General features: G+C 40.0%; 2 protein-coding genes across 2 annotated transcripts; both read right to left on the bottom strand.

Annotated features, from left to right (window-relative positions):
• Window positions 1–473: 473 nt before the first annotated feature.
• On the bottom strand, window positions 474–22,284 carry LOC143036829 (uncharacterized). Its single transcript, XM_076204633.1, has 7 exons — window positions 22,168–22,284; window positions 16,199–16,695; window positions 11,314–11,581; window positions 6,144–6,248; window positions 4,831–4,945; window positions 3,623–3,746; window positions 474–750 (listed from the first exon to the last, which is right to left on the bottom strand). The coding sequence occupies exons 2-7, from the start codon at window positions 16,653–16,655 to the stop codon at window positions 542–544; spliced, it is 1,278 nt and encodes a 425-aa protein (XP_076060748.1). The 5' UTR covers window positions 16,656–16,695; window positions 22,168–22,284; the 3' UTR covers window positions 474–541.
• Window positions 22,285–24,402: 2,118 nt separating this feature from the next.
• On the bottom strand, window positions 24,403–27,608 carry LOC143036828 (uncharacterized). Its single transcript, XM_076204632.1, has 4 exons — window positions 27,003–27,608; window positions 26,653–26,816; window positions 26,031–26,198; window positions 24,403–24,717 (listed from the first exon to the last, which is right to left on the bottom strand). The coding sequence occupies exons 1-4, from the start codon at window positions 27,373–27,375 to the stop codon at window positions 24,403–24,405; spliced, it is 1,020 nt and encodes a 339-aa protein (XP_076060747.1). The 5' UTR covers window positions 27,376–27,608.
• Window positions 27,609–27,699: the final 91 nt, after the last annotated feature.

Here is a 27,699-nt window from a genome sequence, read left to right as displayed (position 1 = left end):
TAGCACTCAATCATTACAAATTATTGTTATTTATTGCAATAATATATATATTGTACTGACCAATACGTATCATGGGGTCGAGTTGGGGGGAGGAGGGGGTTTATTTGCCATAACTACGAAAATAAGGCGAATTTTGATGAAATACTCCGCATACAGACTGTCGATTGCCATACGCAGATGTAGAAAAATTTCCCCAGTTTTTTATTTTTTCCACAAATTTTCATCGATTCTTGACCAGCCGGTCCCCTTAAGATGGGAGATACAATATTTGGGTAACTGAATGGGTACAGGTTGGGTGTATGCTTTGATTTGGCCACCTGTTTTAAGGAGCAGAATGTATGTATGCATGTACTAACAGAGCTGAGTATTCAGTTCTTTTGTACTATGTATCTCAACAAAAATTATAAACCAAGCTTCTCAAGTTACTTACTAATAATACTTACTAATAATGCTTTGTCCCATTAGTTTGAGCACACTAAGATTATTCAAATTGAGAAATTAACAAGCCCCATCAAAACATGTATAAATGTATACTTTTTTACTATAAACTTAACAGTGATGAAGTAACATCACTTTGGAAGCTATTTACCTCAGATACCTCTGGATTGCACTGCATCTCCTTACGTAGGCTTACATCTGGGACCTTTGTGGCATCCTGCATCTGGCAGCTGTCCTTAAATGAAGTTATTTTTGCAAGAGATTGCAGCATTTCTTTGCAATCATGCTTCATGTGGCCAAAACATTTTCTTTCTGCAATACAGAAGACAAATACTATCCTCAATATCATAATAATTATGTTGCTTCAAGTTTCACTGATTGGAAACTTGCAGCCTTCAGTCTTCCAATATATCTCCCTAGGAAGACACTTTGGACTGTTGTCCGTGCTGTGTTTGCGGGACTATTTCTGTATCATTGGCTAAAAGTAGCAATAGGAAGGAAGCAATCACCAGCTATCAGCTCCTCCTGTATGAGAAGGTGGAGGAAATATATTTGCAAATGATCAGGATCTTTGGAAAAAAAATTAATTATCTACTACCATAACATCTTCAACAAGGGTTACAAAAAAGATGAGAAAATCATTAAAGATATCATCAATAAAAACTGCCACCCGGTTTCTAAAGATATGGAAATCCGTGTGGTTGTACACTACTCCAACCCAAAAACTAGCTCATTGGTAATAACTAATAACTTGAATAGTAATACTGAGACCATGTCTAAAACCAATATTGTGTATGAATTTAATTGTATCACCGGGAACTGTGCAACCCGTTAAATGCATATATTGGTTTTACTAGATGTAGTCTCAGTAGGAGAATAACTATGCACTTGCAAAATGGGGCTATAAAACATCATTTATTGAAATACCATAACCAAACAGCCACCCGTGAATACCTAGTTAAAAACACCAGGATTATAGCAAGCAATAGGGATGTACATAAACTTAAGCTTCTAGAAGCTATGTTTATAAGGGAATATAGTCCTATAATTAATATCCAAAGTAACATGATATCTGTCATTGCTTTGTTTAACAGTACAGCCAAGCTACCACCACCCGTGACCTCTCCCCGACAACACCCCCTCCATCTCCTCCCACCCACTCCTTCCATCCTCCCCCCAACCCTCTTCTTCATGTATTAACGAGAAACCAACCCCGCCCTCTAATCCTACCTCCACCACCCAAGCCGGCTAGGTGTGTATATATAAGTCACCAAACGAAGATTTCCTTCGTCATTTCTTTGGACCTTTCATTTTTGTAAGTAGCGGTCCCCAACAGCCCATGTATCATGATAGGATGTGTGTTTTTGCCCATTTATTGATATCTATTTCCATATTTGTGAATTTGTTTAGATTAACATGTTGTTTTCTTTATTTCTGTCTGTATTATCTTTATTACAGAATTTCCTGAAGATGTCTCTTTGTTAGACGAAACGTTGAAATAAATGAATCATTTTGGCAACTTGGTCTATGCCCACCCTCCAAATGGCAGAGTATTGGTTAGAAAACTGGAGAATACCCATAAGATCAGCAACCTCCTTAATGCTGTCGATTTTAATAATGCATGCAAAAAAAAAATATATATATATATATATATACATACACATATATCAAGGCTTTTTCCCCCTTACAAGGGGGGGTAGCCAAAAAGAAAAAGGCATAAAATCATTCCCACCCATTCCATCCCTAAATACACTCCACCACCCTCCCTCTTATCTTGAGCACCTCCTGGATGATAGGTCATCTCTGCACCTTGTCCACTGCGACCCCCCCCAATGCAGAAAAGGAGAGGACGGGGAGAAATCCCTTCGGGCTGCATCAAATTTTTCTCACACATACTACTTCACCCCAATCCCCCCACTCATCCCACCTCATGCATCACAGCACCATCCATACACAACCATTCCCCATTCACCCGTTTTCTGTCCTCTCCCGTCCTTCCTCAACAGACATTCCCCTCTTCCCCAAAGCCCCTTTCACCCCATCCATGCATCTCATCCTAGGATGCCCCCCCTCATGTTCACTCCCTCCACATCTGCCTTCCATACCCCTTTTACTAGTCTTTTTCACTCATTCTTCCCATGTGTCCAAAACATCCTATTACTCTTTCATCAACCCTATCTCCCAACTCCCTTACCACCCCTGTTCTCCTCCTTACCTCCTCATTTCTCACTCTATCCAGCCTAGTAACCCCTATCATACTTCTCAGACACCTCATCTCAACACATTCAAACTCCTTCTCTCTTCCTCTCTTATGTTCCATGTTTCTGCCCCATACAGCACTGTTGGCTCGATCACTCCTTCATACAGTCTCCTCTTAGCATCCATTCCCAAATGTCTATTCCTCATTACACTTTTTAATCCACCAAGGCATTTACTCGCTTCTCTCAATCTACATTCTACCTCCACCTCCCCTCCACCCTTTCCTGCCACATTTGCACCCAAGTAAAACTCAAGGCAATAATTATTATTATTACACATACATTTTTAATGACCATGGCAACATTATACAGTGCACTGGTGGTGTAATTGGAAGTGTGCTAGTCTCGCATTTGCTTTGTTGTGGGTTCAAACTCATCCTTCTCTCCGATTCCCAGCAGAGACTGTTACCTGCCCCAACAGTCCAAACACACTGGGCCTTTGGCCAAAACTGGCATAGGTTCCTCAGCCAACCCAACATTACTTAATCAAGACAAGTACCCTTATTTTTTTCTCAAACCATTCACTCTATTCCCAACCCACTCACATGCCTTACTATTCATGTAAAATCTTAACAGCCTTTAATAGACTTCCCCATTTTTCTATATTTGCAGCATGTTCCATAGATCTTTTGTCAACCATACCATATGCCTTCTCCTAGTCTATGAATGCTAGATAAATAACTACCTTCTGCTAAATACCTGTTAAATAGTCCTAAAATACTGGAAAACGGTAGGGTGGAGGTTAAATCACCATATCTGGCATTCATCTTCAAATAAAGTTTCTACTCATAATGACACATTATTATTTATATAAACATGTTTCAGAGTTACAATGACATACTTAAAATCAGGTGGGCCACCATAAGTTTGATCTTTGTACTTTTCAAAGGTTATACTGTCCATTAGCAGAGTCCAGCCTTTCTTACCTATTGCATTATAACAACTTTCATGACGTGCTTCTGTCACAGTGATAAACTTGCTGACTACTTCACTGACATGTTCTACCTTGTGGAGAGTTAGAAGGGTCTTCTCTCTTGCAGTCTGTAGTTCCTGTAGGGAAAAAAAAAATTGTTTGAAAGAATAAAATAAAATTGCAATCATATCAGGGCTAGTATGTTTGTATATACTATGATGAACGAGAAATTAGAAAATGAGCTGTATAGGTCTGTGAGAAAAAGATGTGTAGACCAAATATTTCTGGTAAGACATACATATACCAAAGGCTTTCCACTCTCCTCCCTCCCTCTTATTTTGGCACCTTCTTGGCATACCTGTCTGGTAAGACAGGTATGTTAAAAGTATTTGGCAGGATTTAACCCTCATCTTGTCTATTCTTAAGTGAACAAGGAGGGAGGGTCACCATATAAATAGTGATGGGGATAAACTAGTTTTGGTTGTCAGGCCCTGGTTTGGGCATATGGAAAGAATGAAGAAAGATTAGTAGAGTGCGGAAGGCAGAGGTGGATGAAGTAAATGTGAGAGGAAGACCAAGAATGGGTTGGATGAGGTGTAAGGGGCCTTGGTACAAGGGGAATATCTGTTAAACAGGAAAGGCAGAGGGCAAGGGATAGGTGTGAGTAGTTGTGATTTTTTTTTTTTTATGTGGTTTAACGTCACAAATTTCTCCCAATGGAAGGCTAGGACAGTGCCCCTCACAGAGGGCTTTGTAGTTGTGAATAAACAAGAAATTGATGCAGCATCAAAAGGATTTCTTCTTGTCTGTTCTGTACCCTCTCAAGAGAATAAGGGAGAGGGTTGTCGTGTAATAGTGGCAGGGGCAATCCATCTTTGGCAGTTAGCCCTGCTGTATGGGTGCTGTGACTTGCTCTATTACTTCTGAACAAAACAGTGGGTTGGGGGCAGGGATAGCCTTCATCTACAAGGAGCTAAGATAAAAAGGACCACAGATAGGTCTTGGTTGGATGGGTATGGGATAAGTGAAAGATGTATGTATGCCTCGACAGGAGCAATCCTACTTATACGAGAAAAAGGGCCATCTGGTATATGTATGTATTGTTTATTGCATAAGGAAAACATATATGAAAATATATCTCTATTTCAAACGATAGTGTCTTACATCAAATAATGAGTAATCATTAATAGTTTTCAAATTACTATAAAAGATAAACCAAACCTGAATATATTGTTGATAGTTTGGACGACTTGCAAGAATATTGCTTTGTAAAGCAGATAACTTCACTTGCTCCTCATCAATTTTCGTTTCCCCACTTTTTGCTTCTACAAACTCTCTGAAATATGAAACCAATGACAGTATTTCTTTTCACTTTATATATGTCTTAGTCACTCATTCACACACTATCTATATACCAACAGCTTTCTCCCCCCCTTATAAGGGAGGTAGTTAAGTCAAAGGCTCCACTCCACTCCCATCCACCACCTTTTCCTCCATGTCATCTTAGGTCATCATGGATGACAGTTCATCCCCATATCCCCCAACTACCCTGGGTCAGAACCAATGCAGCAAGACATAGCACATCCAATGCAAGGCTGCCTTAATCAGCAACCCCCTGTCTCCATCCCCCTCAAGAAGAAAAAGAGAAGACAGGGAGAAATCTCTTCAGTCAGCATCAAAATATCATTCACGTATACCCACTACCCCCCTCCCTTCCTTGCATAACAGTATCATCTATGCACTCACTCTCCCCCCCCCCATCCCCATCTCCCACCCTTACTCAATAGACACTCCCCTCTGGCTAAATGCCCCCTTCACCCTATCCATCCATCTCATCTAGGTCATCCCCTCAAGTTCACTCCTTCCACACCTCTTTAACTAATCTTTCATTACTCATTCTTTGCATATGTCCAAACCATCCCAACAATCTTTCATCAGTCCTATCTGCCATCTCCTTTTCCACTCCTGCTCTACTCCTCACCCCCCCACCTCTCACTCCATCCAACCCAGCAACCCCTACCATACTTCTCAGACATTTCATCTCAAACACATGTAAACTTTTCCTCTCTGCCTCTCTTAAAGTCTCTGCCCCATACAATCCTGTCAGCACAATCACCCCTCCTATTGGTTTTACAATACAATTTCTACTTCTACTTGTACATATATACATATACCAAGGGCTTTTTGCCCCTTACAAGGGAAGTAGCCAAAGTCAATGGCATAAATCCACTCCCACCCATTTCATTCCCACATACTCCACACTCCACTACCATTCACCACCCCTCCATGCCTCTTTTCTTGGCTCCTACTGGATGACGAGCATCCTTGCATCTTGCCCACTGCCCTGGATTAGAAGCAATGCAGCAAGACCCTTGTACTATTGCATAATTTTAGCTCCATGATGGATGGGAGAGGGTTGGGTGGGGGCAGGTGCATTCCTTGGCTGGCTACCTTTCTCATGAGGAGGAAGTCTTTAGTATATAGATAAATAAACTATTTCATTACATACAAAATCAGAGCTATTTCTCAATTACCTTTCTGCAACAGCACACAAATGTTTCCGCCCTTTCATCATGGTTTTCCACTCGTTGAGTTCTTCTTTTAGAATCTCAGTCTTCTTCTTGTATGCAGCAATTAGGCTGAAATTCAATGCACAATGAACAAGTATGAAACAATTTTAGCTTTGTATCTAGAAGTTACTAAAGCATTTGGTCTACTGGAACATTTAAAATATGTTATGTGGTTTTAGTGGACCATAATTTATGGTACAGTAGACTACAGAAGGACCAACAATAGAAACCTGATCATTGTGATCCCATATGCCAAACATTAGAAAGATATATCTTTCCTGCCATTCACCTTCCAATTCCATCAACATTCTCACATTGGCCATTCCTTCTCCCATTTCCACATCGTCCACTTTGATTCTTCTTCTCACCATGATCATCAAACCACCTCCCATTTTTCCTCTCCTGTCCCTCTCCATGTTATATTTTCCCCTCATCCACCAGAACATTAATACATCATCAATACTTCCATTAAGCTTCACTTTGGCAAAAAATATTATGTCTGGCCCTTTCCCCTTTAAATATTTATTTCTAGTTTTGCTCATATCACCTTTATTTGAATGTTATATCTAGTCCTTTTACCCCTTTCCCTCCCTTTCTTTTTCCTCTGAATCTTTTTTCAGAAACCACTTCTTCAGTCTATGATCTATCTTTCTCCAATTAAACACTGACCTCTCTTTATCATTGTCTTATTTCTTTAACTTCTATCAATCTTATTTTCTGTCCACCTCTGTTACACCCCTTCTAACCCAAACATTCTTGAATGTCTACATTTGATAGTTTACATGTCTTATTCATTAACTTATCCACCATGCTTTGGAATTTGAATTTCATTAGTCTTGCATCTCCTTGTACATATCTACCAAACTTAAAACCTAAAGATTTAGTTTTCTTCAAGCATGCATGCACATGTGTGTGTGTGTATTTACCTAGTTGTACATAGTTGTATTTTACGGGAAGGGGAGCTATGCTCGTGGTGTCCCATGTTCATATCTCATTTTATCTAGACTGATTTAAAATTCATGTATTGTTTTTGCACACACCACTTTCTCATCTAACTTGTTCCAAATGACTCTGTGGGGAAAGCTGTTCTTTTTCAGGTCTCTTCTATAACTGTCTTTCTTGATTTTCTTTCTGTGTCCTCTTGTATCTCTACTATCCCATTTTATTAGATCCTCTCTATCAATAGTTTCTATGCCTTTCATGATTCTATAAATAGTTATCAAGCCTCCTCTCTCTCTTCTTTGCTCTAATGTCAGTAGCTCAAGTTTTGCTAGTCTCTCTTCATATGATAGTTCTGAGTGTTGGTGCCAATTTTGTAACTGCTCTTTGTATTCTTTCAAGTTTTGTTATACATTATTTTGTACTTGGTGACCACGTCGTCGCTGCATATTTCAATCTTGGTCTTATCAAAGTGACTAGTATTTTCTTCACCATTTCTTCGTCCAGGTATGTAAATGCCACTTTGATTGTTCTTATTAAATTATAAGTTTCTCCAAAAATTTTGTTTATATGTTTCTCAGGGGACATATTATTCATAATAATGACTCCCAGGTCCTTCTCATTTTCTACTTTTTTATTTCTTCTTCTCCCAATTTATATGATCCCACTATTCTTTTTTTGCTTCTTCCAAATTCCATTATACTACACTTCTTAATATTGAATTCCATCTCCCACTTCCTACTCCATTTCCATACTTTATTGAGATCACTCTGTAGCGACTCACAATCTTCTTCAGTGTTCACTTTTTTCAACAATTTTGCATCATCTGCAAAGAAGCTCATATAACTTTCAATTCCTTTATCCATATCATTAATATATATAGCAAACATTATTGGGGCCAGAACTGTTCCTATGAAACACCACTTATCACTTCATCCCAATTAGTTTGTCTCTTATCACCACTTTCACTTTTCTTTCATCCAAGAAGTCTTCCATCCACTTCAGCAGTTTATCCAGTATTCCTCCTGCAGTTTCTAATTTCTTAAGCAACTTCTTATGTGGCACCTTATCAAAAGCTTTCTTCAGGTCTGGAAATGCACAATCAGCCCATCCATCTCTTTCTTGTATTACATCTATTAGCCTTGAATAGAAACACATTAAGTTTGTGACGCATGATCGTCCTTGTCTGAATCCAAATTGCCTTGGATTTAGTATGTTGTTTTTTCCAAATGCTTTACCCATCTAATTTTGATCATTCTTTCACAAATTTTAGCTATCGTACTTGTAAGAGAGACCGGCCTATAGTTAGTAGGGTCTTCCTTGTTTCCCCCTTTATATATTGGTACTATATTTGCTCTTTTCCAATCTTCTGGAACTTTTCCTTCTTTCAATGAACTGTTTATTAGACTATGTACTTTGTCTGTTAGTTCATTCCTGTATTCTCTCAAAATCCCGTTTGCCATTTCATCTGGTCCATGTGATTTTCTGACATAAAGATTACTCAAGTGTTTCATTATTTCATTCCTTGATACTTCTCTTTCATAGGGGGGACTTTCTCCTCCCATTCAATATCTCTAGATTATAAGTTCTCCCTTGTAAACACAGATTTAAAAGGCTTGTTCATAATTTCTGCCATTTCTATTTCCTCTTTGTATTCAACTCCTTGTTGTAGTTTCTCTAATTCTTGTTTGTTTTTCAGTTTGTTGTTTACAAATCTGTAAAATAGTTTTGGTTGATCTTTATATTTTTCTATGATATCTTTTTTGTATTTTCTATTTTCTTCTCTGCACACTTGTACATATTCATTTCTATAACTAGTATATATTTTCCATTTTTCAGGTCTTTTGTCTTTTTTACATTTTATCCAAGCTTTATCCCTTTAGTCTTTTAACTCCCTACAACTTTTGTTGTACCAGCACTTTACATACTCTTTTTCTTGCTTTTGTCTTGGAACATACTTTTCCACTCCTTTATAAATTTTTGTCAAAATATTCCATTTCTCTTCAACTGTTGTTTCCTCCTTGTATATTCTTTCCCAGTCAGCATTTTGAAAGAATTCTCTTATTTTATCAAAATTTGTTTTTTCATACATCAATCTTCCCTTTCTATATTGTTTGTTTTTTCATGTATTTTTCCTCATTTAGTTCCAGTTCAACCAATATGTGGTCACTTTTACTTATTGGTGTTTTATATTCAATCTTGTCCACTATTTCGGGTTCTGATGTGATTATTAGGTCTAGTCTCAATGGTTCTTCCTCATTTCTATACCTAGTATTCTCTTGTATCCATTGCATCATTTTATGTTCTATAATCATATCAAGTAGTACATTTCCCCATAGGTCGTCTCCACCCTTCACTGTCATCTCTTCCCAGCAGATTTCTTTACAATTAAAGTCACCCATTATAACTTTTCTTCCTCCATCTTCCATTATCTTATTTAGTGTTATCCTTGTGTCTTCTAACATATTTTTGTGTTCTTTCTCTTCCCACAAAGCCATTTTAGGAGGCACATAATTTACTACAAACTTCCTGCTCTTCCCATCCTTGTCCTCCATTTCCATCATAATCATCTCTACTCTATTCTTTCCATATGTAACATTCCTCACATTTATATCCTCCTTAGTCAGGAACATAACTCCACCCCCTTGTTTTACCTCTCTGTTTCTAATCCAATACTTATATGCACCATGTCCTATAATTCCCATTATGTCTGGTTCTTTTTCCTTCAGGTAATCATTCAGTTTGTTCAAACCTGTTATCAAGCAATCTATATTTGTGTAAGACACTTTTAATTTTCTGCTACTTCCATTGTGTATTCTGTTTTTCTCTGCTATGAACCATTTCCTCACTTTCATATTCACTACTCTCCAATAGAATTTCCCTTTTTCCGACTGTTCTTTTCTTTTTTTTCTTAGCTTCTATTCTTTTTGTTTTTTCCTCTCTTTTTATCCATACCTGTTTATATTAATCACTGTCTGCTAGTTTCCCTGTTTTCGCTAAGATATTCTCTGCTATTGCTTGTGACCTGAATTTAACCTTAATTGGTCTGGTCTTGTCTGTATTGTGTTTCCCTAGTTTATATATTTCTTCTATTTCTTTCCCTATTTCTGGTTCATCTTCAACTACTTCTAATATCTTATTTACTTTTTCCTTTTCTTCCTTTATTCTTGTAGTCCTATTTAGATTATACTTCTCTTCCATCCCTAATATAATTATACATTTCTTTTTATCCGCTAAGTCTCTTACTATATTCTCCTCCCTCATCACTTTAATAACTGTGTCCTTAGTTTGTTCTTTCATCTGCTGTTCCATTATACCTCTAAATTCCATTTTATTGTTCTCTTGTACTTTTTTCCAACCACTTACCTCTTTTGCTATGGACTCTTTATTCTCTTTATTACTCCTCTTCAATTCCTCATTCTCATCCTTTACTTCTCTTAACTGTCTTTTTAATTCTTCTATTTCTTTAGTTAGGTTTTGATTCTCCTTCTTTAGTTCTTCCAGTTTATCAACTCGTTGAGTAATCAACTCTATTTGGTTAAACCTAACTTCCCAATTTTTATTCATTTCTTTTAGTTTCTCCTCTAGATTTACTAGTTGGGGGAGGTTGTCATTTCCTCCCTCATTAAATCCATGGAAATAGTTATCTTCACCTTCCATTGCGCTGCTCTTATCTATATTTCTAATTTTTACATTCTTACTAATATCTTTGACTTCACCATTATCATCTGGCCGTCTTTTGTCGACTTCCTGGACCCAATCTTCCCCTTCTTCATTTCCTTCCATTTTCCTCAGTAATCTCTCCCCTTCTCCTTTTCCTTCACCTTCCCACTACACTACGAGCTTTCCCCTTCCCTGTTAATACAACACAGGTACTTCCTTGTCGTGGTGATCCTCGAAATTTGAAGATATCACTGGAGTCCAGACTTCACTGCCACCCCAACCGACGTGTGTGTGTGTGTGTGTATTGATAACCATAGATGATTAATTAAACATGATGCTACTGATGTCCAGAAGTCAAAGCCTTCCCCTAGTGAGGATGCAGCGCTAAAATAAGGCACTTGGTCCCAGAAGTAGGCCCAAGATCTTGATCAAGATTTGTGGGTTCAATAGTAGCTGTTGTCAGCTGATACTGCAGTTATGAAGGGCATACTTAGCTACAAATCAAATATACCACAAATTCGAGAAACGTTACTTTTGGTTTTGTGCAGGATTTTCCTTTTCAACTTTCCGTTCTGATAAAGGCTTGTCTAGAGTCAATCGCTGTCCTGCAATCTTGAAAGAAATTTCTCCTGCTATTTTTTCAGATGCTGTCAAAAGTTCACGTCTCAGATCAGTCATGCAGTCTGCTTTACTTGGGCATGCTTCAACAAGGCGGCGAAGTGATTCTCGAAGAGCAATGTCAAGAAGATGGCAGACTTTAGAAGCTTTTGGCAGATCTGCTCTTATATTGTTAATTTGATCTGAAATTAAAATATCAACAGCATAAGAAAAAATATAATATTAATTAAATAAATAACCATTAGTTTATACTGAACAACATGGGATTAAGATGTGAAATGGTCTAGACATAACTAAAGAATTGGGAAAATTTATACATCAGTGGTTCTTAACCTGGGGTCATGCCCCCCCTTGGGAGGCGTACAAGTGATTTTCAGGGGGGGCAAGCCTCAGGAGAAAAGTAGAAATTTGACCAGTTACGTGTTATTTTCTTGACAACAAATGGATCAGTTATGTAAAGGTAAGTTTATGAGATAATGCAGAAGTATCATCGTTATTAAATTATTTTCGAAAGTCTCCCAGGCATATCAGTTTTCCTGTGTACTGACAACCCCTCCCTGCAAGGGAGGGGGGGGGGGCATGGAGGAAAAGAACAGTTCCTAGAGGGGGTGTGGTAGTAAAAAGGTTAAGAACCACTGGTACCTGGTGCCTCAAGTTTCACTGACAGGAAACTCACAGCCCCAGTGGTTGGCAACACTCATAGGGCCTTCCCACATATTTCTCTGTAGACATTGGTTTGTTGCCTGTGTTGTATTAGTGTGGGGTTCATAGAATACATGAACCGATGGGCATGAATGGACCCATAATGGGCACCAGTTATAGTTCAAGATGGATGGCAGAGTAAAGAGTGAATCATCTCCCTACTAACCATATTCAAAACACATCAACCTCCTTACCTCCATCTGGAGGTACAGGCATATGAGGCTGATTCAGTCTCTGGACTGGGCTCAAGATCTTTATTGATTTGAACAGCTTTTCCTACACCTTACATAAGAAAGCCAATAGCCACTGACAGCTCCCCTCCTACTACTATTACTCAGTGACACAGACACAGTTCAAAGTTTCTTCCCAAAGAGATCTATAGGAGCAGCTGAGGACCACTGCCAGCCACTGTGGGGCTGCAGGTTTCCAGGTAGTGAAACCTAAAGAAATAATAGCTATTATGGGGAAGACGCATAATTTGCATAATGGATATAGATTAAGTGCTCAAACTGTTGGTGTTTCACTAACACATGGAGGGTTGGATAAATGGAATAAAAGACAGACTCCTCTGAGAATAGAGATATGAATAAAATATTAGTGCATGTACGAAGTTTACCCCTGTGGTGGGGGGAAAGAATACTGCCACCAAGTCTTCCCACTTGAATTGTAAGAGGCGACAAAAATGGGATGGGGATTAAGACTAGGCACCCTTCTCCCTGTAGCCCCCCAGGGGACATTCCTAAAAAAAACTAAAGGCATAAGAGGGTGTAGGAGTTTTCCAACCAGTACCCTAAGATATGGGTCTTTTAATGTGCGTGGATGTAGTACAGATGAGAGTAAAAGGGAAGAGATAGGCAGTATGTTTGTGAGAAGAAAGATGGATGTGTTGGCTTTGAGTGAAACTAAGTTGAAAGGGAGGGGCGAGTGTGAGTTTGGGAATGTAGTTGGGAGGTTCTCAGGAGTGAAGAGAGGACAAGGGAGAGAAGGGGTGGCTATACTAGTAAGTGAAGAGATAGGTAAAAGTGTAGTGGAGTGGAAGGTTTCATCAAGGTTAATGTGGATGAAGGTGAAACTGGGAAAGGAGATGTGGGTTTTTGTAAGTGCATATGGGCCTGGTAGTGAGAAGAGTGTAGAAGAAAGGGAGGCTTTTTGGATAGATTTAAATGAGTGCATAGAGGGATTAGGGAGAAATGTCAATGTAGTAGTATTGGGAGACCTTAATGCTAGGGTAGGAAATGAACCAATAGATGGAGTGGTTGGGAAGTGTGGAGTTCCAGGAAAGAATCATAGTGGAGAGTTGATGGTGGAGATGTGTCTAGAAGGAGAGTTGATGATAGCAAATACAGTGTTTAGGAAGAAAGTCAAGCATAAGTACACATGGGAGAGGGTGGTGGATGGAAGGGTGGTAGATAGAGCATTAATGGACTATGTAGTGGTAAATAGGAGTATAATAGGAAGAGTTAAGGATGTACATGTTCTAAGGGGAGAGAGTGGGGGATATCAGATCATTTTCTGGTGGAAGGTAAGTTGAGATTGGAGGATAGATGGAGAAAGAGGAAAAAGACAGAAGGAAGGGAGGTGCTTAGAGTACACTGCTTAAATGAAAGAAACAGAATACAAGAAGATGAGAGAGGAATGGGAGGGAGTGAAGGATAGAGTAGAGCTAGGAGTGGAGGAGGAATGGGGATGGTTCAAGGAGGGAGTCACAAGGTGTGCAAAGATGGTGTTTGGAACAAGGAGGACGTAAGGAAATAGAAGGAAGGGTAGTGAGTGGTGGAACGAGGAAGCAAAGAAGGTTATAGTTAGGAAGAAGTGAGCTCTCACAGATTGGTTACAAAATAGGACGAAGAAATCATATGAGAGGTACAAAGTAAAGAGAAGAAAAGCATAAGATAAAGGAGGCAAAGAGGAGAGCAGATATGAAATGGGTAAGAGAATGACAGAAAAATCTGAAAGTTATAACAAAATGTTTTGGAAAGAAATTAAAAGAGAAAGAGGAGGCGGGTCAGTTAGAGAAAAAAGGTAAAAGGTGCAGATGGAGAGATGATAATCGAAGAGAAGGCAGTCAAAGGAAGATGGGCAGAGTATTTTAGGGAGTTGCTAAATGTGAAGGAGGATAGGGAGGGAAGGGTAGCTGCACTGGGAAGAGCTAAGAGAATGACCATGATGAGTGAGGAAAATGGTGGAGAAATGAGGAGGGTATGAAGTGAAGGCAGTTGCTAAGATGATGAGAGCAGGTAAGGCACCTGGTCAGGATGGATGCCATGCAGAATGTCTGAAAAAGGAGGTACAGTGATGATGGACTGGCTGGTGAGGTTATTTAATGTTTGTTTAAGAGAGGGTAGAGTGCTGTTGGACTGCCTGTAGTTTATGTCTTTCACTCAAAGTGGGGACTACACCAATGCTGTTAATCTTGGACAGATTGGGGTCTCTTGATTTTTTTCTCCCCATATCTCTTCATCCAGTGAAAGGCCACCTTATGTTCTTCAGTAATCCATACATCTCCACCTCATTGTTACTGCTGTGTTTGTTAATGTGGTTGGACAAGGTATACTTGTGGTTGACTATATATTGCCAATGAAAGTGACCTATACCCAGAGCATTTAAACTTCAAAACAAATACATTGTACTCTAAACTGAACAAAGCAAAATAAAAAGAACTGGCTACTACAAGTTTGACAATCCTTTGACACTGAAGTTGGAAAGCACTATTTGAAGAAAAATAATGCAGAATATGGGGAAAACATTACATCACTGCTTTAACATCACAACAATTCAGATTCAATAATTATTGGTTTCACACAAACCTCAACACAAACAAGGATAAGATTCTCAGGCACCATAATTTTCTACTACTGTATGTAATAAATGTGGATGTGGATAATAATGTGGATGCAGAGATGGACAGAAGAGGAATAAATGAAGCAACCTGGATGGAAGCAGCTCAGGACCGAAGGACATTGAGAGGCTTACTGTTGGTAGACCAGAATCTACATGAGGTTCAAGATCCAGCGGAGTGAAGTGAAGTATGTAATAAATAAGTAGGTAAAAGTAAGGTGATGGGATGTACAAGAGGAGAAGATGGCAGCAATTTGGAAGCGAGTCTTAAAGAGGAGAGGCTGGAGGAAGTGGATCACTTTAGATTATTGGGGTCGCATACAGCAGAAAAGGGAGGAGTGGAGGTGGAGCACTGTTGATTGAAAGAAGCAAGTAAATGCATTGGAGAATTAAAAAAGTGTAATGAGAAATAGACATTTGGAAATGGATGCTAAGAGGAGATTGTATGAAAAAGTGATTGTGCTGACAGCACTGTATGAGGCTGCAACAGGGAACATGATAAGGGTTACAACTTTGGATCGAGTGAGAAATAAGGAGGTGAGGAGGACAGCTGGGATGGAAAAGGAAATGGGAGACAGGGTTGATGAGAGTATTGGGATGGTTAGGACACATGGAGAGAATGTGTGAAGAAAGTAAAAGAGGTGTGGAAGGCAGAGATGGATGGAATGAACATGAGGGGGCAACCAAGGATGAAATGGATGAATGAGGTGAAAGGGGCATTGAGGAAGAGGAGGGACATCTGTTGAGGAAGGGAGAAGACAGAAAATAGAGGTGAGTGAAGAATGGCTGTGTATAGATGATACTGTGATGCATGAAATGAGTGGGTGGGGAATAGGGGGGATGTTAGGAAGTGGTTATGTGCGAGAGATATTTTGAAGCACCCCAAAAGGAATTTCGCTCCATCTTCAATGTTTCTACATGAGGGGATGGAGAAAAGGGATCACTGATGAAATGAGACAACCTTGCTGTGGATGTGCTGTGTCTTGCTGCACTACTTCTGACCAAATGCAACAGACGGGATGCAAGGATGACCTGCCATCCTTGAGGAGCCAAGATGAGAGGGAGGGAGGGGTGGTGAATGGGAGTGGAATGGGTGGGAGTGGAATTATGCCTTTTGACTTTGGCTACCTCCCTTGTAAGGGGGAAAAAGCCCTTGGTATACATATGTATGTATGCATGTAATAAAAAGAACTCGGTAAATGAAGCATTATATTAGCTGTTCAACATAATTACTGACCATGAACTGTTAAATGTCTTACCTTCCATAGAAATCATTGGCTCGACGTTCACACACAAGGACCTCCGACCCATTGTTGAGCGTCGTCCTCTTCCTATCGACGAGAATCGACGTTTGGCTTTGTCCAACTCCTTTTTAAGTTCAGATGATATTTGTTTTTCGGCCTCAAGACTAGTATCCTTAGAGTCTTTATGTATAGTACCTGACGGTTTATCACCAAATGTCTTCACCTCAGGAGCAACCTCCTTAAAAGTTACATTCGTCTTCCCTGAATCTTTTCCTCTATTCACATTGCACAGTTTTCCATCTTCATTCTCCTTACTTATCTTTTCATTACTGGTGTTTTGATGTAACTGTGTTGTAATTTTTTTAGGAATGTCACTCTGAGATTCTATATTTTCTGTACTTAGTCTTTTCCTCTGTTCACCATTGCCTGGAGTATCAATTTTCTCCTGATCCTCTGCATTCACGGTAGCCATCGTGCTTGTTATTTCTACTACAAAACTAACAGAATGGTTTCTGAAAATAGAAAAACATGTAAGAATCATATTGCACTAGCAAACAACAATTTTGTCCCAAGACTTTTAACTGGTGTTCTATGTATACTTTATGGTGAATATGATACAGTATTTTATCAACCATGCTTAGTTTCCTTGAGGAACTGCTTATATTGCCCTAATTTATCAAAGACACAATGACACAATGCACTGGGAGCCAGCACTCTAACTAGTGGGCAAGGAGTTGGGGGTAAGGTCACAGCATTACCCACAGATCAAGGAATATATAAGCACTGAGCTCTCATCTGGGAGGGTAACACCCATTAATCATGAGTCCAACATGTGATCCAAGATTGTAGTGAATCACACATACACACACACTTCCAAAGAGCCAAGTATCATTGGCGCCTTGAAATACCTTTGCCCTAAAGGACCATATAATAACTGAATTTCAGCTGGCAGATGAAGAAATAGAGCCAAAGAATGTATCACAGGCAAAGCAGACTTCTTAGGCTTGAAGGAATTCTTTGAAGACACAGACTGGGAGGAATTCATAAATACCATTGGAACTATGAGGACACAGGATATCTGTCTTTACATTTACAAAATTGGAGTGAACAAACATGAACTGGTGCATAGGAAATACAAAGGAAACACTGAGAGACCTGGGGGTGTGGATGAGTTATGACTGTAGCTTCAAAGTACTGTACACATAACCGACACCATCAGTGTTGCTCATAAATTGAGTGGGTGGATCCTCTGGACCTTTAAGACCAGGAGGCACAAGTACTTGCTACCTACAGCAGAACTTCAATCTAAAGGCACATTCAGGACTGGAGCAGTGCCGGGAAAACCAATCTGCCGTTATATTGAGGCTCTTGGCGAAGTCCTAGAAAACCCATGAAACATATTACAAAGCATTAACTTATAGAAATACATGTTAAATTATTATAAAGAAAATAAATAAGGAGACTCTGAGTGAATTTCAATGCCCTAAAACACAGAAATAACACTTTCATATTACCAATATTGTATACAGTAAAATCATATGATTAATTATTGAATGTACTGTACTGCAAATAAAAACTGACACAAAGAGAAAGTATCACTGAACCATTTGTACAATATGTACAATGCTCATCATTAAAATGTCGTGGGTTCCCATTACAGTAGATCCAAGTGTAGCAGTACAGATTGACCTCTCATTAACGGACGTTAATTAGCTGTGTTTGCATTGTTTTTGGTGTTGATGTTCAGTGCTGTGCAATCACTATGCCACCCAAAAACCGCTCCAAATCAACGGATCATTCTCATCAACGTACACCGTTACCCCCCCTTTTAGTCTGTTAATGAGAGGTCAATCTGTATGTACTGTACAATACTGGGTATCCAGGTAAGTGTATAGTACAGTACACTTTTGTACATCACAGTATAGTAATGTTGGTGAGGATTTATTCAATTTTACTTCATCTATTTATTTATATATATTTTTTCTATGCTAACATTAGTTTTTGCTTTATTTTTCATGGATGCTAACACCAAGGGTTTCACTTCACTCTTACTGTACTGGGAAAGGATTAGATATCCTCTTCCAGTTCCATAGCCACCGCAATTCAAGTACAGCCTTGGTGGTGGTGGAGGGCTGGGTCTCAGATTGTGTCTGCTCCTTCCTAGCAAACCTAGTCCAGATACCCGATTGGCAACTAGCTTTTCTCCTGGCATCTATAATCTTGTTTTTTATCCTGTTTAAAGCCAGAACATCTTGAGCAGTGAGATACTGCTGCCTTTCTGCAAACCTGATTGCAGTTTTAAAAGCTTGCTCACCTTCATTCCTGGACAGTGGGGCTTCAGGCTCATCTTCATCCTCATTCTGATTCATCATCCTCTTTCCCCTTGTCCTCGCACAGCAGCAATCATTTCATTGGTGTCCAGTATGTGGGTGATAAGCACATCATTACATATCTCCACAATTTCCCTGAAAATCCCTTTGGATTCCTCCACAGATGCGACACTGACTGATCTCTGCTCACCACTGATCAGAGTTTATTATTATTAATTTGTGATCGGAGAATATGGTTTCCTCCGTACAGTAAGCAGTCACTGAGTCATGGTTGTTTGTGAAGTACAGGTCCAGGATGTTATCCACTCTGGTGGGTGTTGTTATTTGTTGAGCGAGGAGGGTTCTTTCAGCCATTTCTAGTAGGGCTCTTGCTTGTGCTTGATCCTCATGTGTGCTTCCTGAGATGATACTCTCTGGCCACTGGATGTTTGGAAATTTGAAATCTCCGCACAATATAATGTCTGGGGTGGGAGGCGGGTAATCTTCCAATGTCTTTGCCACCTTGTCCATTGCTAATTTGAACTTTTGTGGGGGGCACCTAGGTGGCTGGTAGCAGTTTATGATTAGTCTAGGTAGGAGACATGGACACCTATTAGTTCTATATGCTGTCTGAGATAGTTAAGATTTGTTTTGTACCTGGGGAAAGGTTATTTCTTATGTATAGTATAGCTCCTCCATGACTCCTACCATCTGTCTGCCCTGAATGGGGTGTAATTTTCTATATTAATTTCAGCATTTTTTACTTCTTTGCCTAGGTGGAGTTCAGTGAGGGCAATAAACATGGGTCCTCTAGGGCTGCTAGCTCTTGCAGGAACGGTATTTTTGTTCGGTTTGATTTAGGGTTTTATTCATCTACTTTTTAACTTTTTCACAAATTCTGACTACCGTGCTTGTAACGGAAACAAGTCTGTAATTTGTTAGGTTCAACTTGTTTCCTCCTTTATATATAGGTACGATATCAGCATATTTCCAATCTTCTGGTATCTTTACTTCTTTGAGTGAACATAAAGGCCCTGTATATTGCCCAAGATGGTGTTTTCTAGTGGGTGGTCACTGCTGCGAGTCACAGGAATTGCTGACCCATCTGGTTGGGTAGCACTTGTGGCCAGCCTGCCTTGTTTGTGTCTCTCATGATGTTTGAGAGTAGCATTCCTTGAGCTGTCATGGTTTTGGTCAAAACCTCTGTGCTGGACTGCATGCCTTTCATCAATTCTAAAAAATTTAGTCCTTGCGGAAGTTCTGGGATATTTATATTTGGTGGCTGTTGTGTGTCAAGATTTGCCCTAGCTTGTTTTTGTGCTTTCTTTGTTCTTGGTGTCTGTTTGTTGTTTCTCCTTGTGCCCTTGATGTGAAAATATCGACAAGCGTTGTTACGGACAGTGAATTTTTGCAGAACCCTGGGTGGAATTTATTACAGTTTCCCCCCTTCTTGCATCCACGCTTGCCTGTGGTTCCGTGTTCCACAAGTCTGCTGGAGGCTCTAGGGTGTTTATAATTGCAGCCTTTGCACATTCCAGTATTTGTTCAATTGTGTACATGGGCACGATACAGCATGTAAATTATAATACAGGTAAACGTCGACTTACGATGGCCGCGACTTACGATTGTTCGACTTTACGATGACGACGACGACGATATGATATATTTAACCCCTTCCATACGGTGCCGCACACGTAGGCGTCATGAGGAGCAAGTGGATTCGCGACGCTGCCATATCGGCGTCTTGATTATATTTATTGTAGTCGCCCCTGTGTTTTTACATTCTCTCAAATGTGCCCTGAATCCCATTCTCTGTGGTTTTCAAAATTCGCGGGTGAAAGAGAGAACGATCGATATAAGCGGTGACTATATTTTATGATGCTAGTATTATTACGACACGCCGTACGGCTGGCATTGGCTGCTGCCCGCGAGATTTAAGTTCCGTACTGAAAATACATATTATGGTGTTTGAATATGGTAAAAAGGATAAAAATAATTAAATAAACTACTGTACATGTTTAATAGGCTATATTCAGTATCTCTGGTGGTTAATATACAGGTAGGCTAGGTACAGTGACCACGGAACAGTGATACACAAATTGGGGATCGACTTACGATGGAATCGTCTTACGATGGCTCTATCGAAACCTAATGCCATCGTAAGTCGACGTTTACCTGTACATGAACGTAATATGTGATTTTCTTGGCGGAAATAAAAAAAAAATACCTTACAAGCAAATATACTAACGAACGAAGTCGCTAACATAGGATTGGGACGCCATCTTTTCGTTTGTCTGCCCGGTCCAGTTGAGGCCTGGTGTATGCCCTCAGTACTTCCGCCAGTACCTTGCAAGGTATATATTCTTGAAGGAATGCTATGGAGCTGAAATCCATGCATTCCTTCAAGCTATGAAAACAGAGTGATTGAACAGGCCACCAACATCTATGACAATGACGATCCCGATGACCTTAAATTATAGGTACCAATTTACTAAATACATGCTAGGTTAGGTTAGGTAAATTTATCGTCCTTTCATTTCTTCGACATCAGCATCTATCATAAACATGGCATACCATTCATCCGGCACGACTTCGTTACTTATGAAATCTGTTTTATTAACTTTTTTGTTTTATTTCCGCCAAGAAAATTGCATATTACGTTGATACATTATAATTTCCAAAATTATTTAATTTTCTAACGCTATATCATGTCCATGTACACAATTGAACATTTACCCAATTCCTTTTTTGTAGTTGTAGCATACTGGTCTCCCATTTTGTTGGTTAGTGTCGCTTGCAACTTAGGGTTGGCTTTGGGTGGCTAGTGGTTGTTCTGTTTGCGTTAAGTTTATTTGGTTTGGTGGATGATTTCTTTGGGTTGAGTGATTTGTATGTTCAGTTTCTCCATTATTTGATGGTGTAGACTCTATATATTGTGTTTGCTCCTGTTTTCCTGTGTTTTTGGTGTTAGTGTTTGGGGCTACGATCATATTAGAGTTTGTGTTTTTGTTTGATGTTGGGCTTTGTGTTAGTGTTTGGAAGATCAGTGAATCCTCATTTTCTACCCTTGTTTGTGATGGTGGTTGAGGGTTCAATGTGTTCGGTGAGGCGCTGATTTCTCTTATCTGTTTGTTTGTTTTTGGAAGGTTTTCCTTTGCCAAACTAGAGCGTCTTCCGCCTCCTATCTCGCTTGTTTCGTCCCTCCCTTCTTCATCCCGATATATACGACAAAGCACATCTGACACGTGTATCTTGTTTGTTTTCATGAAGAGCATCATGAAGAAATTCAGAATATCATAATCATGTCAGATTTGAAAGAAAAATGTGTTTGTGTGATACTGGAATCCCAGAAAACAATCAAAAATTGAAGAAAAAAAAAACATTGCGGCACTATGATACTCTCGAACTGAAAAATGTGTATATAAAACAAGATAGTGAATTGTATCACACTTAAAAAACAAGTTAACATGCCCCACCCGAAAAGGATATGGCAACGAAACTCCAAACTTCAAACAAGAACAGTAAGTAAAAATGCTTCATGCATAAGAATGGTAAGTTATGGTAAGGGTCACTAAGGAGTAAGGTGCAACCTCCGTTGCCGAGATAATTCTATACCGAGAAAGTTAATTAAAGCCTGTTTTTGCAGTCAATATACTTGAATTTATCCCAGATTACCTTGCACGCCTTTAAGCTTATTGTCACTGATTACTGATTGATATATATAAAATAATCATCAAAATATGGTTTTTGTACTGTCTTTGCACAGTACTCACTTCAAACTCCGAACGGAACTACAGTATTTTGAACTGAAACTTGGTTCGTTTTGGTAAAAAGAAAAACATAGTTTTAAGAAAATATATTAAGATATGGTCTGGTATATAAGCTGAATTATATATTTTTATATTGCTTTCTTGATTATATTAACTAAAATGGAAAATACTATCAACATTATCTACGAAACAACATCCAATAACGTCGGTGGTTGACATTTATACTCTGTGACGTCATAAACGTGTAGGCGGGTGGTTTGAATTAAACTTTCGGGCTTTCACAAATGACCTGCTGACGAAAGCCTTCGAAGGCTTGTTTCTTCAGCTCTGAATTTCCATGTTAATTAGTAAAATAAGCGATATACTTACTTAGTAGAACCTAGCACGAATGGTGGCATGAAACAAACCCTTCTTTCAAATTTGATCAACTTTAATTAGCTTAATTTCAACTTACAGTACTGATTTAGTTTGTTCAGAATAATATTTACATATTTGAACAGTGAAAAAACACTGTATTACTCATAATTCAGCTAATAATAACAATAGTTATAAGTAATTAAGTATATCAGTGGAGATTAAAGATTTGGTAAATAGTCAAGACTGATTAATTTACCTTCTTGTTATATGCAGGAATGGAACTGTATCTATGAAATATTGTCTATTTTTTCAGCTCCCATATTGTTTTGAAGTCGCTTGTATTTTGAGATTGGACTACGTCATCTAAATTACTCCAGGAATTGGTGACTATGAAAAGCTGTTTGTTCCCATCGTCTCATGACGTACTATTTTCTACAAACCAAGACATTTCTTTCAGTTTAATAAACTCCCGTAAGTAACCTGAACTCTGATTTCAAGTCCCCTCTCCTTTTTCAATGATGACAGGTCCATATTTTATGTATTCGTGTTTTATTTGCAATTTTTCATTATAAGAAGCTTTGTAGCTACAGCGAACTTTTTTTCTTTCTTTTTTTTTTGGGGGGGGGGAGCTTCCTACCCACCCTGATGACCTTACGGTGGTCCGGAACATTACAAATGAAATTCAAGAGGTCGTGTTCAGTTTATGCGGCTCTGTTGGAAGACGCCGTACCAAAGAAGGAGGTAGCCTTGTATGCAATAGCCTTGGCTATGATGGCGTAGGAGAATGAGATATCTGCGGGGCGAGGCCAGCTTCGGAAGTGGAGAGAGAAGGTAATGAGTACGAACAAGAAAGTGAGGCATCCTAAACAGGGACAATAGGAGGGTTGCTTCGGGGGGGGGGGGTGGTAAGGTAAGACGCCACGCCATTCCTTCAGAGACTTCAGTCGAGCTGCACGAGGCCTAGGCAAAAGGACAGCAGCAGTGGATTCTGTGACGCTGTCCCACAAAATTTGCAGCATTCATAATTGTCTCTCCACTGCATATAGTATTTGCTGACCACAACGATATGCAAGCAGGGCCTCCAAGAGAAATGTTGCAAGGCGATACAAGACCCTTAGGATTCCCGAAGTAGGCAAAACTCTCAAAATAGAGGATTTGGTGTCCAATAAATCTTCATATAAACTCTCATAAATGCTTTATTCCCATCACATATAATGTAACAAACATATTCACTAGCTAACCGTAATGTGACATCACAGTTACCACGCTTTCTATCGGCAGTTGCAGAAGGTGATGTCAGTGTTCAGGTTGTCCTTGTCGATTATCAGTGATAGTTTCAGTAGTTGTAAGGTCTGCTGGCGGTTTTGTGGGTCTGTGAGGGCCACTGGAGTATGCACTGTGTATGCTGGCGCCTCCGTAGCTGAAGAAAATACGTGGTGAGGAGCTTGGGTACCTTTTCATATGAACCTGGTGGCCATTATGCCTGCGTCGGGGACCTGCACGACGGGGTAGTTGCCATGCGTCGTAGGTATTGCGTCTATCGGCGGCCTGCATCCTATAGGCGGCTTCGCGTCGGTCGGGAGTAAGCCCGCCGTCCGGTTGGTGCGTTGCGACGCCTGACGACGTGCGACGAGGACCATAAAGTGTTGTGGCTGTAATGCTAGGTCGCCATTTGACCTCGTCCAGTCGTTGTCAGACGTTAACTGGACGGCGACGGCGTCCAGACTACCCACCCTACGCGACTGTCGTTGTTGGCCTCCAAGGACGTAAAGGACCGCCTACGTCAGCGCGGCAAAACCTTTAAATCTCCATAGTGTGAGTGCTGGTACTGGGGCGTGGCCTTGGGTTGGTGCTGAGAAAGAAATAGCGCCTTCTGTTCCCGCCCCTCCTGGATCCTTCGGGTCTCCTTGCGGAAGTGCCTGGTGACCTGGGTGAAGGAGTTTGTGACGTCGTCGATCAGGGACGGGTCGACACCCATCAGCTGCTGCGTGACGAAGGACATGAGGCTCTGTATCTCTGCCTCATGCCTGGACTGAGGCTGCAGCTGACGTGTGACCGTCGACATCACCTGCTCATTCCCCCTGGAGCGCTCTTGCAGCTGAAAGAAAATACGGAAACTTTAGCATGCTATACAATATGTAATGTTTTTGGAACAACACAGTCATACCAACTGCAGACATATGAAGCAGTTCATTACACTAACCTGACAGTCATAATACTATAATGCAAAGTAATATCTAAATATACTAATTGTATTCACAATTATTTATTAGTATATTTTGGCAGTAAATTTTCTTCTAGACATGTCTTGTTAAAGACCAATGCTATGTCAGTTTCAACTATCTTCTTAGTTATTTTTTCCATTCTTCTTAAATATTTCTTATAGTCCGGGGGTAGATTAAACACAAGTCTACCGAGATCCATGGTATATTGACACTAATCATATGAATACAATCGCAATCTTTTGGTTGTTACATACAACCATCTTCAGGCAGATAAAATGACAGGAAAAGGTCCATGTCAATTACGCTAAGGGGTTACAAGATGACAAGGCTTTTATGGTTCCAGTGAGGTGGAATTAGGAGAGGTTCGAGTCAGATCATAATGACTGGGGGGGGGGGAGCTGGACAAGGTTGGCGTCCGTTGATGTTATGTGTCATGAAGAATAACCTGACAAAAGATAACAACACCCTAAAGCAAGCGAATATGGTACACCAATACTCCTACCACTACTTCACTTAGCCGAAGGCTCACAATGCATGCCCGTGATGGTAGCATACAGAAACATATGACTCACTATCACAACAGAAATCCCACAAGACAAGACCTAGTGAACAATACCAAAATACTCAAACACTGTAACAATCACAAAACACTACATATCCTGGAGAAAGTCTACATTTCACAACACACACCAATCATCAACATACAAACAAACACATTAGGCACCTTACTCCTAAACAAAGAATCCGTCACACCGGGACAAAATTCCCCTCGACAATATGACACATCAAGTCATCTTGTAACCCCTTGGCATAATTGACATGGACCTTTTCCGGTCATTTTATCTGCCTGAAGATGGTTGTATGTAACAACCGAAAGATTGCGATTGTATTTATATAATTAGTGACAATATACCATGGATCTCGGTAGACTTATGTTTAATCTACCCCTAGACTATAAGAAACATATAAGAAGAATGGAAAAAATAACTAAGAAGATAGTTGAAACTGACTTAGTATTGGTCTTTAACAAGACATGTCCACAATTATTTATGCATATTCGTAAACATATGTAAACAAAAGGTTCTTCACTGATTCACATTACTTTATACAAATTGAGCAACCTCTTCACCATTTTGAATATATAACAATGATACGTGATAATAAGATCATAACGTTAATTATTTACCTTTTGTAGATCCCCGATGTCTTCTTCCTCCTGTATCCTGCGGCGTCTCTTTTTCACCCGAGAGGTCGAGGCAGCGAATGTCGGCCGGGGGGGCTTCTTGTCTACCATCTCTACGTCCCCATCCTCCTCAGAAGTCACCGGGATGTAGGCCTGTGTGCCAACACCACACTAAGAGGAAGGGTTACGATTAGACATGTTATTCATAAAACTAGTTTTATCCGGTTGCCACCTGGGTTTGGATAGAAGTGTTCTGATGTATCTATAGTATATTAACAATTATAAATAGTAGCAGCTTCACATATGATTATACCTGTAGCTATAACATATGACGTGAGTATAACGCCTTCAATGCATGCAGAATGGTAAACGTGACATTAATGTAACAACTGTAAACACTTGTAGGTTAATATGTTTAAAAATGTAATGCTATTTGAGATGTACTAGTAGAATTATATGCGAATAAATCACAAAAAAACACGTGATTCACAGAATGTGCGATAAAACCACTTGGAAAATAAAGTGAAAGGTGACCAAACGTTTTCGTCTATTTAAGTAGACGAAAACGTTCGATCACCTTTCATTCTATTTTCCTAGTAAAATTATATGCAATGATCATGCATACCTGGCTACTCTGCCGAACAATGTGGCCCTTCAAAAACGCGAAGGTACTCAAGATCCAGATGTCCCTATCTGTGAATTTAGGCGCCTCCTGCCCACTCTTCTTCCTCTTTGAAATCCGGCTGAACCGGGTCCTTATAGAATCCAGCCAGGACTTCACTTGTGTACCTGTAAAATGGAGGAATATTATATTACTGTACTGTATAATAGCGTTAGTCACACGTATACCGGGTATATGAAAGTATATTTTCATATCACAGGAAACCGGGCAATAACAGGATGATATATCTATTCTATTGTGGATATATAAATGAACAGTCTACCATGCATATATGAAATATGGATTCAACTCACCAGCAACTGGTGGGTCCATGGACTTGCCCTTGAGGTCGTACATGGCCGCCTTCTTCACGGAATCTTTGTAGTCCCGTCGCCCTTTGTCGTAGAAGATGGGGTTCTCCCTGAACCACTTGGCCAAGTCCATCTCCTGCTCATCCACGTAGATGATCTTCATGGCGGGGCGACGTCGGCCAGGCTCGGTGCCCATGGAAGGGGTCAGCTCGTCGCATGATGCATCCTCTGTGATCATAGGGTTTGAGTCCTCCTTGTCTGGTTGTTTTTGCTCCTTTTCTGCCTCTTCTGCTGAGTGTGTTGGTGGCGGTGGGAGGGCAGACACACTCTCCTCTCTGTTGTAAAACAATGGCTGTGCGATCCTTGGGTGAGGCATGGCGTAGGTATTAGGATGTGGAGAGTGAAGGCGGGGGAGTGCGGGTGTGTTTGGAGAACTAAGGTGTTTGTGGTAGTGCAGGCGGACAGAGACTGATGTGGAGTCTGGCGGGACGGGCTGACGAGGATGATGCACCTGACGCCATGGTTGCCCATTGCCCCGTGCGACGTTGCCACGTCGGCGACAATATTTACGCACACGGCTACTCAAGGGACGACTTTCCTTTTTGACGCGGACTCAAGGATTCTCGATTGCTTGTGACAGGCCTCTGTCGTCGTCAGGTGCCGAATATGGGTGCTTCATTGCTGCGTCGGCACACAGTCT

The sequence above is a fragment of the Oratosquilla oratoria genome, chromosome 21 (genome assembly GCF_046742065.1).
Source record: "Oratosquilla oratoria isolate Oo_2021 chromosome 21, ASM4674206v1, whole genome shotgun sequence".
NCBI lineage: Eukaryota > Metazoa > Arthropoda > Malacostraca > Stomatopoda > Squillidae > Oratosquilla > Oratosquilla oratoria.
This window is presented reverse-complemented; position numbering and strand designations above follow the sequence as displayed.

Excerpts from the sequence above, each read along its gene's own strand:
- LOC143036829 (XM_076204633.1), bottom strand. The coding sequence starts at position 16,655 with ATGGCTACCGTGAATGCAGAGGATCAGGAGAAAATTGATACTCCAGGC. Across the intron at positions 6,249-11,313 it reads AATCCTGCACAAAACCAAAA|CCTAATTGCTGCATACAAGA; the intron begins GTAACGTTTCTC and ends ATTGAATTTCAG. Across the intron at positions 751-3,622 it reads AAGTTGTTATAATGCAATAG|AAAGAAAATGTTTTGGCCAC; the intron begins GTAAGAAAGGCT and ends TCTGTATTGCAG.
- LOC143036828 (XM_076204632.1), bottom strand. The coding sequence starts at position 27,375 with ATGCCTCACCCAAGGATCGCACAGCCATTGTTTTACAACAGAGAGGAG. Across the intron at positions 26,817-27,002 it reads CATGGACCCACCAGTTGCTG|GTACACAAGTGAAGTCCTGG; the intron begins GTGAGTTGAATC and ends TCCATTTTACAG. Across the intron at positions 26,199-26,652 it reads TTGTTCGGCAGAGTAGCCAG|TGTGGTGTTGGCACACAGGC; the intron begins GTATGCATGATC and ends CCTTCCTCTTAG.